This window comes from Microtus ochrogaster, linkage group LG3 (genome assembly GCF_000317375.1).
Source record: "Microtus ochrogaster isolate Prairie Vole_2 linkage group LG3, MicOch1.0, whole genome shotgun sequence".
In the NCBI taxonomy this organism is placed as follows: Eukaryota; Metazoa; Chordata; class Mammalia; order Rodentia; family Cricetidae; genus Microtus; species Microtus ochrogaster.
The window spans coordinates 22,060,423-22,081,725 of NC_022029.1; the positions used below are offsets into that span (position 1 = coordinate 22,060,423).

General features: G+C 43.8%; 1 protein-coding gene across 1 annotated transcript in view; it reads right to left on the reverse strand.

Annotated features, from left to right (window-relative positions):
* Positions 1-9,706: 9,706 nt before the first annotated feature.
* LOC101992329 (glutamate receptor ionotropic, delta-2) overlaps positions 9,707-21,303 on the reverse strand; it is a 344,620-nt gene continuing 333,023 nt past the window's right edge. The window contains exons 8-9 of the mRNA XM_013351292.2: positions 14,536-14,776; positions 9,707-12,147 (exon numbers count right to left, since the gene is read on the reverse strand). Coding sequence (XP_013206746.2) covers positions 11,725-12,147; positions 14,536-14,776 — 664 coding nt within the window. The 3' untranslated portion in view covers positions 9,707-11,724. The remainder of the gene's footprint in view (positions 12,148-14,535; positions 14,777-21,303) is intronic.

Sequence of the window (21,303 nt, forward strand, 5' to 3'; positions counted from 1 at the left end):
GGCCTGGTGAGTGTGTGTGCGCGCATACACACATCTCTGTGTATTTCCTTACACGACTTCCTTTTTAAAAAGCGACAGTCCTGCTTTCTAAGGCTTACTTTTATTTTTTAATTAGTAAACAAGTAACAGATCTCCTTATAGCATTTTCACACGTCCTTCATTTTGGTTGATCTGCCCCACCCTGCTCCCCTTGTCTTCTCCTCTGTGGTCCCCGTCCCCACTGTGTCTTTCCCCCCTCACAGGGTCCCCCTGACCACTTGCCACCATGTACGCTCTCATACCTTACTCACCTTCATATCTTAAAGCCTCCTTTATCGCTCTTGTGCGCACCTTCCTAGTGTTCTGACCTCCCCCACGTTCTCTCCCATACAAACAATAGACACAACAACAGAAGCTAGGATCCATACATGAGAGAGAACATTTGCTATTCTCCTCTCCGAGTCTCTAGCTTTATCCACTTCCCTGCAAATTTCATGAGTTCTTTTTCTTTAAGGCAGAAACCTTTCTTTTGTGTATAGGTGTCACATTTTCATTATCTACTTATTTTCTGATGGACATCTAGGTTGATTCCATTCATTGCTGTCATGAGCAGAGCAGCAATAAGCATGTCTGTTCCAATGTCTAGCGTCTGGAGTCTCTTGGGTATAGGTATTGGAGTTAGCTCCTACTTTTTAGTCATTTTCTTCCTCTCAATTTCTTTTCCACGCATTGCTTGTTTATTCTCCCTCTGGCTCTGCAGTTGTCAAAGTCCATTCCCTCAGCTCACACACTGCTCCTCTGTGGCAACTGCCTAGCGTTTCCTGCCAGAAGTGCTCGGAAAAGGCTTCACATAAGGTCTCTGCTGTTAGCTGGTGGGCCACAGAGAGCACAGACAAAGTTAAATTGTTGCATGGCTTCAACTAGAAATGAGAATAGGCTCGTGGAGAGATGGATGGTTTGGGAGACCTGGGACTGCAACAGAAGCTATGAACAGGGACTGTGGAGTTAGAGCAAGAGAACTGGCATTCTAATGTAGCCACTAGAGGGCACTAAGAGAAGAAGAAGGCCTTAAGTGTTGCTGAACTACTGGCAAGGACGAGGCGCATAGTTTTGCTGGCATGTGACTAGGGGAGGGACGCTAGGTTTACTAACTTGGGTTGAGTGGGGATATCTCTGCTGGCATGTGACATGGGGGATATCTCTGCTGGCATGTGGGTTAATCTGGCAGGGGACATCTTTTTTTAAATTAATTTTTTTAAATTAAAAATTTCTGTCTCCTCCCCGCCTCCCTTTTCCCTCCTTCTCCCCCCACTCCCCTCCCCATCCCTCTCCAGTCCAAAGAGCAGTTAGGGTTCCCTGCCCTGTGGGCAGCCCAAGGTCTTCCCCCCTCCATCCAGGTCTAGGAAGGTGAGCATCCAAACAGGCTAGGCTCCACAAAGCCAGTTCATGCAGTAGGGTCAAAACTCAGTGCCATTGTCCTTGACTTCTCAGCAGCCCTCATTGTCCACCATATTCAGTGAGTCCTGTTTTATCCCATGCATTTTCAGTCCCAGTCCAGCTGGCCTGGTGATCGCCTAATAGATCAGCCCCACCGTCTCAGTGGGTGCCCTGGCAGGGGACATCTTGAAAGCTGTTATATCTTCTAATTCATGATACATAACCACCTTGCATAACTGTTATTTTCTGCTAGTAGTTTTTACTAAAACACACTCAGTTTCTAAAGACTAGTTGACTAGCATTGATCTTTGTATGGACATAGCTCCTCAAGGGAATGTACACCGAGGTAGGAAGATCAAGTATCTCTTTTCTCCTCTTGCTGGAAGTAATAGATATGGATTTGAAATATGCTTAGCTCACTTGTTAGTCAAGACAGCTTTTCTGTGTCTCAGCTTTGATATTTTTATGATTTGTTTTGATTTCTGTTGTGTTCTATGTCTGTAGGAATGTATGCCTTATGTATTCATGCCCAAAGAGGGCAGAAGGGGGCGTCAGATATCCAGGAGCTGAATTTAGAGGCAGGTGTGAGCAAATGACTTTTTCTGAAGTCAGTGGATTAAATTTCTCTACGTTTGAAAACCTAGATGAGGACCTGTGTTACAAATATTTAAAACAGTGATTTAGAAACATATACACCCCCAAACTGTTGAGAAGTTCCTGCATTGTGCAGATACTCCAGGCAGCGTGTGTACATAACCTATATCCTGGCTTCCTCTATACTATAGAGTCTATGGGGAAGAAGAGAGGTTATGCACACATGTGTGGCTCATGCGAGGCAAGAGCAGACTGTAAGGAACTGTATTCTCAAACAATCTGAAAAACAGGTTTACCTAAGTTATATTAAATCTGTAAGGATACAAGCGACCTGTTTCTTGTTAAGATTTGATATATGATTTTTTTTCCCTTAGAAGTGGGAAACAGTCGTTGACTTCCTTAAAGGGATCCATCACAATGACTTGGGTGTTGACAGGTGGTAATGCCAGCAAGAGCAATTCTGAGTGAAATCCAAATGGTAGTTTTGATGGTATCTCAGAGAACGCTCCCCTCTTGGGAGTGCTCACCTCTCCAGCTGCCAGCGAGTAAGCTGTGACAATAGATCAGACCGATCTCTCCGTCTCTTCAAGTATTCTTGACTGCATAAGCACATTCTTTCTGAACTCTCAAGTTGAAATAGACTCGGGTCTCAAAGCACACAGCAATTTTGTTGAACGAAACATGGTTAATGTCAGAGTCATTTGATTTGACATAGTATATGTACTCTGACTTCTGCATGGCAGGCATTTGAAACTGTGCTAACCTCAATTCATTCTCTTGGAAGACAAGTCTGTATTTGGAAATAGCTTCAGGTTGAATTCAGGTTTAGTCGCTTTGTGATTCTAGTGAGTCTCATTACAAAGATCTGCTTTTTTTGTTTGTTTGGCTTTTGTTTTGATTTTGAGACAGAATCTCTCTATTCATTCCTGACTGTCCTGAAATTTTTGATGGAGACCAGGCTAGCCTCTCCTCAATGTGTGCAATCACCCCATCTAGGAGACCTGTTTTATTTATTTCTCTCATTAAGGACAATGAAGATCCATCTCGAGTTTCACTAATAAGCCTGGAGTTCTGGCTACTATGCCACCAGACAGTTTGGTCAGCTCTGACGCTTAACCAATTGGAAAATGCTGTAAATGATTTGTGGGAATGAGCATGATTCTTATTCTGAACATTTCAGAGAAGCAGAGGTGAGCACTGTTTATCACAGGGCAAAGAACAAAGAGGAAGAGCCTAATACGTGATGGGGACTGAAAGCTCCCTGCCCTGTGGAGTTGGTCACAGCAATGAGTTAGCTGAGGGTGGAGGAAATCTTAGGAGAAAGTTCAGTATATGAAGAGATGCAATCAGAGCGTCCCGTAATGAAACCTAGTGGGCCCCACCTCAACTGTGCTCCTCGTAGATCCTGAGAAAAGTCCTCAGAACTTCAGAGAGCCCCAATTAAAATCATGAAGTCTGTAACACTCACACTTGAAGGTATCTACCACCCATTCATTACAAATACACCTCTCCTGCTCATGGTGAAAGAAAACTGATACACATTCTCTAAAGCACACTGTCTTCTCAGAGATCTCAGGGGAAGGGAAGGGACAGTGACCTCGCTGCTCTTTTGCTCAATGATATGAAAACTCAGTCATCTTTAACTTTGTTCCTTCATAATCATGTTCAGCTGAATTTTTCAATACTTCTGTTTCTTCCTGACAAATATATCTACCATCTGCACTGTCTTTCGTCTTTTGACTAGGATGTAGCTCATAGAGCTATTGGATGAGCCTTCCAAAATTCAGTTACTTTTTGAACTAGCGCGCGTGTGTGTGTTTGTCTGTGTGTGTGTTTGTCTGTGTGTGTGTATAGTGTGTGTGTGTGTGTGTAGTGTGTGTGTGTGTGTATGATGTATGTATGGGGACTTTACATACATGCCCACTATTTATGTAAAGGTCAGAGGGCAGCTGTGTGAGTCAGTTCTCTCCCACCCTTTCATGGCTCCGGATCAAGCTTGGCTGATAGGCTTGTGCCACTGGCGTTTTACCCACTGAGCCACCTCCTTGTCCTGCCACAGGCTGTTAACTGATTCCTTTCCTTTCCATTGGATGAGGTGCTGTGGGCTTAACCTTTCCAAACCATTCCTCTAAGAACAGTTCCTGGTGTTTCCCTTCTGGCTACACTCTTCAGGTCTCCCGGTGGACATTTCTATGCATCCTGTAGCTGTGAGCATTAGCCAGGCTGCAGACTCTCTGGCAGTTCATGGACTGAAACCCAGATGACTAGCCACTGTACCACTGTCCCATTCTCTTGTTACACTTTAAACAGTGGCAGAGAAGGGCAAGAACACATCAGCTTTTTTACTGACACCTGGTAACAGACCTGCGGAAGTAGTTATAGGCTTTTACTTTGTTCCGAACCCTCCAGAATAAGAGCCTACATGTTCACGGTACCCCCATCATGCCTTGTCATGTGGATGCTTGTTTTTCTGAACTACTCTTTATCCACACCTTTTCTGTCCCCATGACTCTGGTCTGGTTGTAGTGTCTTATTGGAGTCTAAGGTTACCCTCTTCACTCTAAACTTAGAGCATCTGCACCGTATGTCCCTGCAGTCGAGAATATTCTTTCCTTGGAAACAAACTCACCTCACATTCTCACTCTCTTCCCCATTCCCTCGAGTACAACCTCAGCAGGACGTCCCCTCACCCCTTCCTTGGGACTAGCACATCCCCACTCCCCTTTGGCCTTCCTGCCCCTCTTCTTAGGTTTTAGTTTTTTTCTTCTGTGTTTACCATTACGTGTCTCTCTTGCTTAGTCACCTGCCTTCTGCTGTTATTGCAAGGTCCTTGGAGACAGGAATTTCTGGGTGTGGCGGTGTGCTTTGCCCTGGCTTTTGACTGCTGTGCTCTTGTATGGAAACAGCATCTTTTACAGAGTGACCCCTGGACATACACTGGACACAGGGTTGATGGGTGAGTGTAATGGGTGGACTTCCTGAACCTGGCTTTAACTTGTTGTATCACAGCCACTGGGACACATTTCTCACTCCACATGTGACGGTCTACACTGCTCCCCAGGCTTTTCCCTGCTCCCCATGCCTTTGTTGCCCTGAGCCCACCACTGGGAATGTGTTTTCTGAGCCTTTTCCACATTGCCCCTACTACACTAAATCCCTGCTTCCTCCAGGAAAACATCTCCACCACACTGCCTATATACCCTTCTCTTGTTCTTCTTAGGGAATACTCTTCTGTCTTACTCATTTGATCACTGAATTTATCCTGCATCCCCACAGAATGTGCATCTGTATCCATGGATGCTAGTGATGCCGTGTGTCTTCATTGAACTTTTCCCAATGTTTCCTTTTTAACTTCCCAACTTTGGTAGCTCTGTGAAGTCAGAGTATATAGTGAGGACTCCCACCCAGGGGTGCCACCTGCCTGAGAAAGGATGGTATCTGTGGCCTAAGGAGTGTGGTCAGCACACTGCAGGAAACTGCTTAGGATGCATCTTTGTGGTAGGCATTTGTTTCTAGACTGAGTCTAGGAGGTTGTTCTTCTCCACTGTTCTAGATCCCTGAAGCTTCACTAGTGTTTAGGCATACATAACAAGTTTAAACAGACACTAGAAGTCTTTGTTATAGCGTGACACAAACTTCATTTAGCGATGTTGAACTTGAAAGAATTAGTTAAATACTGATTGCAATTGAACTGCTGGATGCTTGAGAAGTTTAATATATGAGAATGCTTTCTCATGGGTCTTTTGCATGGTGTTTCCATGAAGAAGTCCGCAGAAACTGAGTTTGGGAATGGTTGGCCATGTAGAGCTGAGTGTGAGCCCTGGCCATGTGCTCCATTGGGTGCTTACCTCTTTGTTTTCCCTGGGATGTGTTGATTTGGAAGGAAGCCCTACACTCACTGTATGGTGAGACTGTCTTTCTGTGTCAGGTGCCTAATGCCTATCATTTTAAGTAGATGTGTCATAATTGTAGCTTCTCATATGACTGACAATCGAAGATTTTTAATAATAGGAACTGAAAGCTACTTGGCCATCTTCATTATTCATTAACCATTTCTGGCATGAAGAAGACATGTGAGATGTGTCAAATGTGTAACCTTTGTTTTCAAGTTAATTCTAGCATGTTTTTATTTCTAACAACAGACGTCTACTCAGCTGTAGATAGTAATCAAGCTCCAAACTTCATTTCAAAGTCAAGTTTAATTCTCCAAAAGAATTAAATAATGCTCAGAAATGTATGTACCTAGTGTGGGGCTTATACAGGTCCTAAAAAATAGTTGTAACTCTCAAAATTCCAAATGAATTAAATTATTGTACTTTGAACACACACATACACACACCACACACACACACACACACACACACACACACCATATATCCACAGTTTGTTCTTGACTCTTTTTGTAGAACAAATAGACAATATGAAATTTGTTTAATTTTTTAACTTCAGAAAGGCTATATCTAGTATCTCTAGTATCTTTAAAATGTGTATCTGTTGTATTTCAAAAGCATCGATTTCTGGTTTTTAAAAATTATGCATAGTCACTACAGTAGCCACTTAATTCTTATTTTTCAGTCGTGTCAATTGAAAATATAATATAACAATTTGAAAAATTACCATCTGCCTTCTACTCATATTATTTCAAATCTGTGACAGGGAAAATATTTATTAAAAGCAGTATTTTTCTTCTCTTCTCTGGTGCTGACAGTTTCGATTTGTGACATCTGTTTCTCTTTCTGATGCAGCTGCTCCGAAAGCTTAATTAGTTTTAAATGAATGAGAATTGATGTTGTCTTGGGAAAATTTGATTTTCTAATCACATCATGGGTATTTTCAGCCCTTTGAAATGTACTGGTAATTCCAAGTGGGAATCTGTGTGGCTTCCTCAAAAACAGCTTCTGCTAGAGAGGAGTCAACCATGTGGACAGTGCGAAGCCAGCAATGAAAACGGGGTGCTGTTCCCCTTACCCTTCTGCTCTTTCCCACCCCAGAGAAATTCCACAAAATGTGCAAAATTAGTTAAAAAATAAGGTACTGGTCCTAAACTGTATGTAAGAGTGAGTCAGAATAGAGACTTCGGATATGACAGAAGTCTTCAAATTTGAAAGTTCTTGGCCATGCGTTCAATTTATTGGTAAAAGCACAAATGACGACTACTGAAGAAAATCGGTGTTTGGGAATTCAGAAGAAAGAATGTAAAGACAGAGGTCCTTTCACCGGTGACTGTACTTGAGGTAGGTAGCACCTGTCTGTGCAGCTCCACATGTGGGGCAAAGCCATTGAGTCTGTCATCTCTGAATGACAGTTGGGGTGGGTGGCTGCCGGTCTAACAGGCAGCTTGTGGGGCACGGTGTCCTGTGTGTCCCATGGCAGTAAAGCCACCAGGAGGCTCAACCGCAGTGTGAAGCAGATCCTGATTAAAATTGTTTGATCTCTGAGGCGACGTGCCCGAGGCATTGCAAAGCTCTAATTATCCCCCATGAATAGAGCTGCAGGGACAGACCTGAATCGTGCGGTCTGTCTCATTCTGACATGGACAGTGGTGGGCATGGATGACAGGTATTGGTAAGAATAGAGTGTTAGACAGTTTACTTCTGGCTTAATATTCACACTTCTGAAAATCAACATCTTGGGAAATATCCAAAGCTTTATTGTGCATGTGGTCTGAACCTGAGAAGACAGACAGAGTTGGCCTACAGGAAAAGTTGGAATGGATTACTCCCTTAGGCTGGGTGACAGCGAGCCCCAAGGGGCTGAACTGGATTGGGGGTGATATATTCTGCCGTCTCAGAAGGGCTGTGCAGTGGCCTGTGTATCCTGAAATTTCACTATGGAGAAAGGACATGGCTGGTGGCAGCACATGTTCAGCACCCCTGACAAGCATGGGTTCTCTACATCCACTGGGCACCGCAGCAGTCACACAACTGGTGGCCTGTGCAGACTAAGAGAACTGCACGGAACTTGGTAAGTCTACTACCAGTGATGGCTTTAATTCCTTATTTTTTTTATTTTCAGGAAAGTTGCTTCCACCCTAAGGAGCTCATCTGTACTCCAATAACAGAGTTATTGAAAGGACATATACTGATGTGTTAAGATGGTGATCATGACTGCCATTTTGGCCATTGAATAGTATCTAATCAAAAGGCTTAGATCGGCCATAGGATTTAATGTAAGAAACCAAAAGACTCAAATTTTAGCAATCCCGTTGCAATTCATGTTCTTCCTGACACATAAGTTCTTGGCCCCACCTTAGTATATCCATAATCAAGGAGGCATTTCACTAAAAAATTCTGACCATATAATAGCAACAGCTTGCTACTCATCTAGAATAAGAGAACTGGAAAGTTTGGAGGGTAAGTCAGTATTTTCATCTTTTTTTTTCTTTTTAATTAAGAAAACAAAGTACCATTCAGAAAAGTATATGTTTAACAGTTTATCTTTTCTGGTGATCCTAATCCTAAAATAAAGGAGACAAAAAACCCACACAACTAAGAAAAGAATAAGTTGCCTGTAGGTAGATATAATAAAAGGGGAAGCCTCACAGTTTTCTTTGTATGTCTGATTGGTCATCAAATTCAGAAAACTTGCTACCTCACCAGGAGAAGAAACAAGACATTTGAGAGCAATGAAGTCACTTGAGTATAAAGTATTTGTATTGAAATAGCAAGTTTGATCCAAAGGGTATTAACCAGGACGAACTCTGAAGGAAGGAGCTGACGCTAGACAGAGAAGGGATTCAGATTTATTTTTACCGAAAGGTGTGACCTGGAATAGAGGCAGTAGGAGCTTGCTGTTTGACCTGTTGGCTCAGATGGCCATGGAACACCCACACAAGCAAGGCTATGATGCCAGAGATCTGCAGCGTGCACTTTGGAGGAGAAAAAGGGAGAGGCACCTGTGTTTCTGCCTCATCTCTGGATCCACAACCCCAGAATACTTGGACAAATGTGATGGAAACATGGCAGAGCCCAAATCGCAAAGCTGAAATTTCACACCGGTTTCAAGTTTTAGATATCAAGCATTTGGGCAGCTGACAGCCTTTTAGAATGCTATTGATCTCATAGTCAAAAATGGAGGGACATAGTCTATACCTCTCCTGCTTCCCACACTTAAAAAGGATTTTTGAAGGAATTTTAGAATAGAGATTTTAATCTAAATCATATTTTGTAGCTATCATACATCCATTGAGTTAACTATTAGAGGAATTTAATAGTGTTCAAATGTAGAAATAATAGTGTCATAGAAATAATTTCTGAGTCTAAATGAATTTCCAAATTAAAAGATTTGGCAAGGTGATTATTTTTTGAAAAGCCAAGCAGTTTGTAATAAGCCCAAAGTTTAATAATTACCCCTAGGCACCCCCCCCAATTTTTGGATGTTAAAAATGCTCATCTTGCTATTAATATAGCGGCTGCCTTGTTTCTCTAAAACGGGACAAACTTCCCCCCCAGAAGTGCTCACAAAGCCATCCACAAAGAAAAACAAATACATTGTTGTTTTGAACAGCAGGTTGGCAGTTGTTGGTTGGCTCAGGGCTTCTCTAAGCGTGGTTTCTGGAGACCCACCACTTTGGTGTCCGGCTGGTTAGAGTCTGTGCTCTACACTTCAACAATGTCAGTGTTTTCGAGAGTTTCAGACAGATCAGTGAGATCAGCATCTTTGACTTTTATAGTTAAGACTTCAATAGTATGAGAGCAAGTTTAGAAAACGTTTTTATTAGACAAATTATGTAGACAAATTATACACAGAAAGCTCTGCCACTCGTAACTGAGGCCTCCAAAATGTTTTGTGGACTTGTAGAATAGGCAATACATCAAAATCAGCCTATTTCCAGTATTGTACATGGTTAACAGTTTGTTGATAGCTGAAGTCACTGCAGCATCTGGGGTGCCCCTATATAGCTGTAAAGACTTTTTCCATTTGAAAATAGAGTTGGAAATGAGGACATGAATGTCACGGGGGAACAAGGTGTGCATGCACCGCGGGACTCGTCACCCTGGAAACAAAGTGCTTCCTCATGATAAGAAAGTTTTCTGCCTGACACAGTAGACAATATTTAAAGATTTAGTACAAAAACAGTGACAGTACAAGATGCTCCCCAGAACAGAATTAGATCAAAATAGAATACACTTTAAGGATATACCTCTTAACTGCTCCTAAAGCAAATCACATAGGCTGGATCCTCTAGCAATCCTAGCCACAGAATGAACGAGATTAAAGTAAGCATACGGCTGCCTGAAATCACAGGGTAAATCCCTGCTTCCTACTTACCACGTCGAGTTTTAGGATTACAGATGAAGCTCAGTCTATGTTTCTAACAGATAAGAATGCTACTTTTAGAGGATTGTGCACCAAGAGGAACTGGTTTTTTTTTTTGTTGCCCCTGCTGACACACTGGGCACTGATTTTTAAAAAGAAACAGAACACCTCCGGTAGAAGCGGGTAGAAAAGGGGTTCAGATGAGAGCCCAGAACGGTTGTTACGTGTTTGCTGTAGGGTGTTGTATGAAGCAAATAAGGCCACATCGACACTTGCGGGGCTTCCCCTCCTCCCTAGCTACAGTTACACCGATGGGCTCGCAGTTTCGGAAGGGGACTTTGAACCTACAATGATCTATGGTTAAATTTTGCTCTGTGTGCTGTGTGTAAGGTTCAGCTAATGGCATGTCCCATTTAGATAATTAACAAAAGGTAAAATTATCAAGGTTAGCTTTCTACACTGCAGGGTAATGAATGTAAAACCTATTCAAATGAGTACATCTAGGAACAAAGATGAAATCACCCTGGATGTTTTAATAACAAAATTATAAAATAGTCTCTTGGCAAACAACGCAGGTCAGAATGACATTAAAGCAACCTGCCTTTCCGCCTGAAAAGGCCTCCTGCGCTCTCATAGCTCCTGTACACAATGCTTGGTTTTTAAACTAAAGCTTTTATTAAATGAATTGCAATAGCAATGGCTGCATTTATATATATACACATTATATAGGTGCATATATATGTATATATGAGATACTAAGTTATTTAACACAATAAAGGCCTTTGCCATAAGGTAAAGTTTACTGTACATAAGAGAAAGTGTGAATACTGTACAATCGCATGAAGGGGGCGTGCACCTGCTGCAGTGCAAGGGGGATTTTGACTGTAGTCTTGACTGGCGTATAAATGGCTTTTTTTTTGGTAATCCTACTAAACTGCATTCTCGTATTGCGTGGCCTGAATGGTCTTCAAATCATTTCCCAGACACTGCAGGGGTTGCCTCTGGTCCACCATTAAAGGACGCTTGACAACAGTGGAGGATGGATGCAGCTGGAGATGGAGAAAGACTGAAGTTATTGCAATTGTAGTTTCCAAACGGAGGAATGGGACGTGGGAGCCCTGTATGCAGAGCCAACCCTGCGAATGCTCTCGGGGACCCAGCGCTCATGCCCTAGTCTTGAAGTACAGTATATGAGAAGCGGACTAATTAGGATCCTAGAATACTATATTCGTGGGGAACAAGTTGAGTAATGAAAAAAAAAAGTGGAGGGTGGTAGACAGAGAAGGAGAAAGAGAGAGAAGAAAAGCAACAGAGCAGGGTAGGGTGTGAGGAAAAAGAACTAGAATTGTTACTAATTATCCTGATTCCTTTTAAATAGAATGTCACATCCATGTTAGTCCCACATTACAGTTGCTCCTTTGGGGGAGTCCTAGGGTAGGCGGAGCTGTCTGCTGCTCATATGGACGTGCCTCGGTCAGGGTCATTGCCCAGATTGAGCCCCAGGGTGGGAGTAGGCTGATAAGGAATAGATGACATTGTTTTGATAGGACTCCTGAAAAAGCCCCCGTTAGGAGCCCTGTGCCTAAAAGGGCCAGTTCGGTGCTCCGGCACACTGCCGAAAGCGAAGCCAGAGGCAGCCTTCGCTGAGAGCGTGCGGCTAAGAGTCTGGATCTGCTCTGGGATGAAGGTGGTGGTGGTGATGTGAGTGTTTCTGAAATCACTGATCTGCTCCAGGGCTTGTCGTGTTGGCAAAGTGTCAATGTCCAGAGGGGTCAAGTCAATTGACGAGGTGGAAAACTGTTTATGGGGGCTGTCGTCATCTGTGCACAAGCTATTTACACGTCTATGGAGGTGCTCCAGGTCAATTTCCTTGTCATCCTGGAGATGAAGAAAAAGAAAATAAGGATCTCATCAGTACTAGCTTGCATGGATTAAAAAAAAAAAAATTAAAAAGTGGTTCAGCAAACATGTAATTAACTGAACTGTGGGGCATATTTGCTTAACAGACATTGACTGGGCCCCTAGCACGAGCCAGGCACTGTTCTAGTTTCTGGGAATCCTGACAGGGCTTTGAGATAAAGTATCTATAGAAAATACTTTCTTTGCAGCCGGAGCTTTAAAATGAGCATATGTCGCATGCAGCTACAAAGACGCGGGACAGGCTCAGGCAGAGACACGAGCAGAAGGTCTGATTCTGGAGACTTCCCTCAACCCCTGCCACCCGTTTCCGGTGCATGCTTCCTCTTTCAGAGTCTCATTCCAGATGGATTCTTTTTTTTTTTTTTAACTCTTTCTATCCCTTAGGCCTTAATTTTCTGTCCTTAGATGAGAGAGATATGTGTTTCTTTGCACCAATATGTCAATGACTAACAAACAAGGTGTTGTTTCTTGCAACCCAGGCTTATGAGGGTTCTTAGAAAGAGTCAGCACTAGAGACTTCTCCATGACAGGGACAGCATGTGACACCCAGCACCTGAACCTGGCAACTGTGAGGTCAGGACGTGTGAATAAGGAGCTTTAACTGCAGGTCAGTTTTACGTTAAGTGGGTGGTGTGCTTGCAAGAAGTTCTATTTATTTATTTATTTATTTATTTATTTATTTATTTATTTATTTTTAAAAGGCAGTAAAGCCTCAGAGTTTTAGAGAGAAATCCTACCCACTAAACCCTTCAGGGTTGAAAAAATAGAATTGAGAATAAATAAAATTTTCTCTGTGATCAGACTTATTTACAGGTAAGGTCAATAAACTAAATTTATGAGGTTATAAAAATGTCCACTAATCATAAGAGGAGAAGAGTGTTTGTGCACAGAACCTGGAATGGCCATAGGGAGTTAGAATAGGGTATGTGTTTTGCCGCCGCGCGTGCAGCACTCTGCAGCGAAGCCTGCCGGAATGCACAGCCCTGCGTTCCCTTCTCCTTTCTCATTTAAAAATCCAATAAAAATCCATTAATGCAGTATTATCACCGAGACTTCAGAAGGTTGAGACGTATAATTTTATGGTTCCCACGGCAACTGTAATCTAGACATCCATCAACAGCTGTAACAATGCAAACATTTAATATCTTCTGCAGTAATTCAAAAATAGAAGCCCAGGAGCCCTTCATTTCCAGAGTATGCAGAACATCGAGTCTCAGCTACAATCTGCATTAATGTGGCCTTTTGCTTTGGATTGATGTCAGCAGAGATACCAATGCGTACTTACTCTACAAAGACGGCATGGCGATAAACCTGATTAGCTTTTAATCCTGTCTCCACATCGTGGGGTTGGGTATGATCACCCACACAGGTAGGAAGCAAGGAAAGCGAAGCCATTCTTACAAACGGTACTGATGCTACTTTGCATCTAAGGAGCTATGAGGATCCTTAGACTACATAGAGAGGGATGTTCGAAAGACAAACACTGCCGCGCAGACATGCAGATACAAATAAGAGGTCATTTTTCTTCGTACATCAAAGCCCATTCTCTGTGAACTGCCTTGGGCATCCGTCAGCCAAGCGCTGGGCAGAAAGTTTAAAACTTTTGTTGAAACGGCCCCTCAAATGAAACCACTGAATAAACTCAATGTCTTTTTCATACCAACTCCTTTAAGATTAACGAGCCAAGTGCTGTTGTCCCTCTCTCTCTTTTTAAATGTTCATGTTTTCATGAATTTACCTCACATGCTGTTTTCCCTGAGTTACTATGTATGATTTTGCACAGCTATACAAACTGGAACATGGCCCTGGTGTTAAGCTGATGACATAGTCAGGGAGATAAGCAGAACTCAGAAGGATTTCCCCATGTGAATTTGGCACCGTGGGCTCACGGGAGAGCCCCAGACACACAGTCATCATTTCTTCAGATCTTCACACACAGATAGGAAGCAGGGCCTAATGGTGAAGAGAAAGCATCACGCCAGGGCCTTTTATGCCCAGACTTTAAAACACAGGTTTAACTCCAACTTAAGGAATCGGCAGAAACTATTAAGCATTTTTGAGAACTGGGTCAAGGGAACCACAGCCTTGCTGGATCATTAGTATGTAGGCCACGACTCAGATTTTCAGAGCCTGCCATAGAATATGAAATTGCCAGCCTCACAGACACTGCCCCTTGCTCTTTATTCACCCTGAATGTTCTAAATGGGAAATGGCGTTGCCTTGCCACGTGCTTGTTTGGAATCTTCAAAGAAATCAGAAAAAGCAGTTGCTAATATTACCCTTTCCTCCCTGGAAATGCAGCCACCGAATGTTTGGCAGCTCTAGTTGGGGCACAAGTTCAAGTACCTCTTTGGATGGGACCCGTGAGCCCTTCCTCCTGCTCCACCACGTCTCCAGCACCGCTATGAGGCAGGAGAGCACGATCCCTGCGGCCAGGATGCAGAATACGCCCGCCAGGCTCTTGATGTCCAGGGCTCCTCCCTTCTGCTTCGCATCTACTGAGGAGTACAGGTCACACTGGCCATTCTTAGGCCACCACTTGTGCTTCAGGATGTCCATGTCTCCACTCTGCTGCAGCTCCAGGATCCTGGGGGTGGAGAACACAGCGCATGTGATTGTAGCCAGGGTGACTGCCGTGTCTACAACCTAAGTGATCATGACTTCCCATCTAAAGATGGCCAGCCTAGCTCACTAGAGCAGTTTATCAGAAGAGTACTGCAAAGCCAAAACCATGAGTGTTTTGATCCTGTGACATTTGTGTAGAGGGAATTTTCTTCTACTCTGCCCTCCTTTTTTGGTCTCTCTCTCCTGTCTCTTATTTTGCTCTCACAGGAACACCAGTGGCCCCGCCCCATTCATTGTAGTACATTTTAAAATCACATTTGGGAGGGGCTGTTCCTGTAGGGTCCGACATTGATGCAGCTCTGTCCTTCCTGCTAGAGAACGCAGCTCTGGATCACGATGCTGCTTTGAAGGGCTCCTAGCTGCTTCCAGCCACACATTGGTGCAATGTGACCCAGCACGTGCTGTCCACACAGGAATTCAATGAAAATAAAACCTCTATTATTTATCATGGTCTGGGAGAAGGCCTTGGGACAAGTTTTGAAGTTGATAAAATACATCATTTTCATTTCTTCACACAACGGATGCACTTTTCCTTTTAATGCCAAAGGGGAAGTAACCTACCTCTGGGAGGAAGAAAACGGTAGGTCAAAGGGACCTGAGATGCTTAAATTCAACCAGAAACAGAAGCTATGAAAACTACATAATGCAGTCCACACAGAGGAATCAGCCCCTTCTCCCAAATTCTGCTTAGACACCTGGCCTGCCAAGTGCTGGAGCCTCTGCAGGGGCCATGTATCCCCAAAGCCAGAGCAGCTTTAGCGGTTCCTGGCCCAGACCCTTAGCATCCCCGAGGGTATTTCAATTCATTCTCCGGGCTGTCCTGAGAGCCAGCTGCAAGGCACCAGTGGCCTCCAGGGTACCAATTGGGACTAGTGGGGACAGAGCAGGGGTGCATTGGTTCCTGAGGGCACGCCATTCTTGCTGCACACTCTTCCCTGGCCACCAGCCCTGGAGTAGAGAGGGAGGAACCCAGTGGCTTTCCTGGAGCTGTGGCGTCTCTGCAAACCTCCCAGCTACTCATGAATAAGTCACATAACTCCAACCTCCTGGAGATCATAGAGATATTTGCCAAGATATATTTGTCAGATATGTTTGCCAAGGTAAGGGTGGGACAGAGGAATCAGTTTTGGCTAGATATATAATTTTTATATAAGTAAGCTTTGGATATGTGGTCTTATATTTGTGCTCTTGGCCCTGGATCATGCCTTCTTCTGGGATGAGGATTTTAAAATCTTAGAGGAACTCAGCCAGTCTAGGGGTGAATCACCCACTGTTCTTCCTATCTTAAGCCTGCATGGCCGGGTAATAACAACATGACCAAGACAATGGTTTGGGCACTGGAGGTAAGGTCCACAGCTCGCCTAAGGTAGGGATGCGAGTGGCTTGGGGCTACAGAGGATGGGTGAGCCTACATTCCCATCACCTCACACAGGGCCCCAGGGCAAACATTGCTTCCCTCTTCTTCTGCAATCCATGGATATGACTGTAAATTGTCACCATCTATGCCTTCAGAATTCCCCAAAGTGCATTCCGCCAGACACAAACACCTACAAGGCCTTCATGAGGAAAGAACCCCGTGGTCATGAACTGTGATACCCTCTTGGAGACTTCTATGACATCAGCTTAGTGAGTGTCCAAGTAGATCCACAACAAAGAAAGCCTTATGGTCCTGTGTAGCTCAGCCTCCCTCGGCCTCCCTCAGCCTGCTTTCATTCTGCTCCCCTCGTTGTTCCTTTCCACGAAAGCCAATGCGCTTTAGAACTCTAGTTTAAGAAGCCCATAAAGCATACTTTGTGGCAGTTGATGGCAGAGGTTAAGCTTATCCAAATGCATAATTATGTTATCAAAGATTTGTGCTTGACCTGCCAGGCGGTGATGCCGTTAGTCCCAGCACTTGGGAGTCAGAGGCAGGTGAATCTCTATGAGTTCGAGGCCAGCCTGGTCTACCAGTTCCAGGACAGACTCCAAACCTAGAGAGAAACCCTGTTTCGAAAAACAAAAACAAACAAACAAAAAAGATGTTGATACCATGAAGAAGCCATTTTAGAGGTTCAGTTGTGTAAGGTTAATAAATCATAGCGGCTGAGGCAGTGACTCAGTTAATGAAGAGCTCACTGTGTCAGCACAAGAGCTGGTTTGATCCCCAGAATCTAGGAAAGCCAGGCATAGTGGCAGCAGTTGGATAGGTGGAGACAGGTAGAGGCTTGAAGCTCTTTGGCCAGACATTTTAGCCAACTAGGCAAGTTCCCGGCAAAGAGAGAGACCTTGTCTCAAAATAAATTAGATGATGTCTTGGGAAGAATGACATTGGCTTTCATGTTTGTGTGCAAACATGTGTCTGAGTGCCCCCCCCACTTCCTCACAGGAAAGAAGAATTTCTAGGGATCTGCTGTACATTTGCTTATAGCAGACAATATCGTATTGTACACTTGAGTTTCTGCTAATAGCTCAGCTCTCATTTAAGGGTTCGTTGCATCATAATAGAAACAACACAGTGTCCTTTAGGAATTTGCTTATTGAAAGGCACGGACTCATCAGAGCATCATTAGATCTCCTACAAGAAAACTTCAGTTAACTTTGAAGAAAGAATTTTGTTTAAAATTGAGTGTATAATGACATATAAAAGGAAGATGGAGCAACATTTTCTCAATGAGAATAGAGTTGCCCTCAGCATGTGCAGAGAGTCGCCCAGTAAATATCAAAGTTGGCAGAAACTTAAGTTACTTACATAAGATGAAAAGCTGGTTACATGGAACAGTCCCTCTCCTGACATACACCATCTGTAGTGCTTTGAATGAAAATGTACCCAGTAGGCTTACGCATTGGAACACTTGATCCCCATTTGGAGACTCTCTTAGGGAAGTTTAAAGGGTCTTGCCTTACTGGAGGAAGTATGCCACTGGGGATGAATTTTGAGAGGTAAAGACTCATCCCATTCTTCAGTCCACTCTTTCTGCTTTGTACTTACAGTTAAGGGTGGGAGCGCTCAGCTTTCTACTCTGGCTCTACATGCCTTCTACTTGCTGCGTGCCTCTCTGCCATCCTGGACTCTTATCCCGCAGCAACTATGAACCAAATAATCTCTTCCATCCTTTGGCCATGGTATTTTATCTCAGTAACAGAAACGTCACCCACATACCCGCCCTTATGCTGTTCATCTTTCGATTATGTAAATATCACACGCCAATCTGAATAGTTGTTATGCCGTTCTGTTTAAGGAAAGGTTACAAGAAAAATAAAGACTTCACGAGTTCAGTCCAGATGCGTTTCTCCTTTTCAGGATATTTATGACCTGAAGTTTGATGATTCTGTAGGCACATGGATACAGACGACTCAGAACGGCAGCCTCCCCTTCACCGCCACCCTGGTCAGTTTCTGTGAGATGTGATACAGACCTTACCTTCCTTCCCAGCTGCCTGTGGCTAGTGACTACCATGAGATCCCTTCTCTAGAAAGCCCACTCTCCTTCTTTCTGTTGCCCTGGTGGCTACTAATCAAATATGCCCAGCACAGCATCTCCTAAGGGAAGCCTGCCCTCACATCCTCCTTTTTCCTCATCAGTGAGGCTGTTTTATAATTTATTCCATTTCCTATGAATCTATCCATCCATTTAATAAATATTTCAAGAGAGACTCATGCCAAGCATTCCTTGTGCACACAATTTATTCTCCACCACGGCTGCACATTCAGGCAGAACAGCCTGGCACACACGGCAAGGCTGCCCTTCCAGTGACTTCATTCTGTGTCGCTTTTTTCTTTCACTCGCCCGGGATAGGATTACATCCTCTCCACTTTCCTTAATCCTTGCTGAAACCTCTGTGCTTCATTTACTTATTCTGCTTCTTATTTTTTAAATATATGGAGAATATTTTCACTTAAAAGCAAGCATTGAACCATACAAATTATATTGCAAAAATTCCAATTCTTTTTTTTTTTTTTCAGTTCTTTGAGACAGGGTTTCTCAGTAACTATTGAGCTGGTCCTGCAACTCGTTCTGTAAATCAGGCTGACCTCGAGCTCCCAGAGATCCGCCTGCCTCTGCCTCCCCGCGTGCTGGGATTAAAGGCGTGCGCCACCACCGCCCGGCTGCACACATTCCAATTCTAACAGGAACTAGATGCAGTAAACTGGAAGACTGTAGTTGTGGAGTTTGAAGCTCATGGAGCTAGGCGCTAGAAGTTCACACAGTAGGGAAGGAATGGAATAGTCTCTCTGGGAGCCTTCAGGCTCTGCAAAGCCGCAGAGTTCTCTCTCATAATTACACAGCTCAGGCGGCTAAGGCACCGTAGTGAAAGGGGAGGGAGGGGAAGGGAGGGAAGAAGGAGGGAGAGAAACTGGGCCTCAGCCTTCTCCATTCACACTCCAGCTACACTCTCAATCATCTAAACCACATTCTGGGGCATACAGAATGGCTTGGGACAGAACTCTGTGGGGCACTGAAAGCGTCATCTAGGCCTGGAATTCTGCACGACCTTGCTATTAAACTGAATGGTTCTTGGAGTTCCCTGAGCCTCTCACCATAGCTCTTTATCATTTAAAAAGAGTTTGTTTGTTTTTTTTCCTCCTAAGTACCAGTGGGAGCAAGCTTAGTAGACTATAATGTTCTTCCTTACAGCCTAGATATAGTAGGGAGGGCGTGGGACCTTTCCCAAAGCAGTGTGCCTTACCTTCTCCGAAGAGCGGAAGCGAATCTGTGAGGGGTATGTGGAGGGAATGGGAGGAGAGGAGGGAGTGGGAACTTGGATTGATATCTATAATGAAAAAAGATCGTTTTCTTTTTTTTCAAAAATAAGTAAATAAATAAAGATGGAAAAAAGAAAAAAAATCCCAACGTCATGAATTCTTGCATAAAAACGAAGATCCAGGTTCAGTTTTCAAATCTTCACAGGACTCTTGTAAGCGAAGCTTAAAAGCACACCTACAGGAGAGTTCAAAAATACAGTAGCCAAATCTTTGGCTTTTGGGGCAGACAGGAATTTCTGTTATACGCACGAGTTCCACACGGTGACAGTATTGGCTCACTCGGGGCAGGGCGGTGCTGCGACTTTAACTATGGCTTACCTGTGGGCGTGATTGAAATGCAGGAAGCAGACACTTGTGCCTTAAGCACTTAGCTATCAGATACGAAATTAGCTACTAGATTGTGATGAACGATTAGATGGCTGGAACCTTTTCTTGAAATGCAGTGAGAAAAATACCTGCCATTTGAAAGGTCGAGGAGATGAGAACCACATTTTCTCTGGAAGGCTATTGTGGTGAGAATTAGCGAGACCACACACACTCACACAATGGATCATGCTATCTGCCTCACTGCTTAGCATGTGAAGGAGGAGCAGAGCTTGGAAGTTAGGTTAAGATTGGCAGCGTGGGTACGCGAGCGCGCGCGTGCGTGTGTACGTGTGTGTGTGTGTGTGTGTGTGTGTGTGTGTGTGTGTGTGTGTGTATACTCTCTCGCGCTCGTACGCACGTGTCCAGCGCGAAAGAACGAGAGCGCCTTGTTCTTTGAACCTGTTCTGGCATGTTCTTCTTCATTAAGAATCTGCGGTGATTCACTGATAAGAACACTGCGATTCTTTCGTTTTCCTAGTGTTCAAACATTTGCATTTTCACTAAGAAAAAATGGAAGGTTCAGCTTGAAAAGGTTTCTAGCTCAGCCTGGGCATCAAGAGTACTTTGTTGTTACAAACGAGCAAATTCCAGGGGAAGGCTGTGAAGCCAACAGCCCTTCTTTCATATTCAAATAAAAGCATTCAGCACGTTCAGGCAGGGCTCTGAAAAAGGGTTTTGCTCACTTTGAAGATAATAGCTTCACTTCTGTGTGAGGCTGCTCTAACCCATTGATCACTTTCTACCTTGAACACCTACACTAGGAATTGATTTCCAAATTAATCTATTTTGTAAGGTGAGAGGTTGCTGAAAGGGCTGTGCTAATCTCCACCCACCCAGGGGGACTTAGAATTTTTGTCTTGAGAACAGCAGGCTGCAGGCTCCTTTCAAGTTTCATTGGAATCACGGCCCTTTGCTAAATTCCTGTGGAGTCATCTGTGACACAACTTCTTGGTTAAGTGAGGAAAAAAGTTTACTTAGTCACTTCTACTAAGAAAGAGTCTAGAGACAATAAAAGAAAGGTTATTAAACCAAATGCAAGAATTCTTTGTCAGGCTATACGTATAGCTGCCCTGTGACTTTGGTAACCCGGTTTCACACTTTCTAGAGACATAAACTCCTATAATGCAAGGAAGGACAGAGACTGCCCCCCCCCCCCTCGCCACCAGTTCTACAGTGGAGGATACTAACACAGAGCAGGAAGGCCACACATTGTCTGCATTCACCAGTCTCACTGCTGACCTGATAAAGCAATGCTTTTGGTGACTTACACTGACTGGAACTCATGTCTGTCTTCCAACATATTGCTTGCTGTACACACACCGATTCCCACACAAATACTGAAAGAATGGCTCTCTAGTGCTTTCAGGGATTTATTAAGAA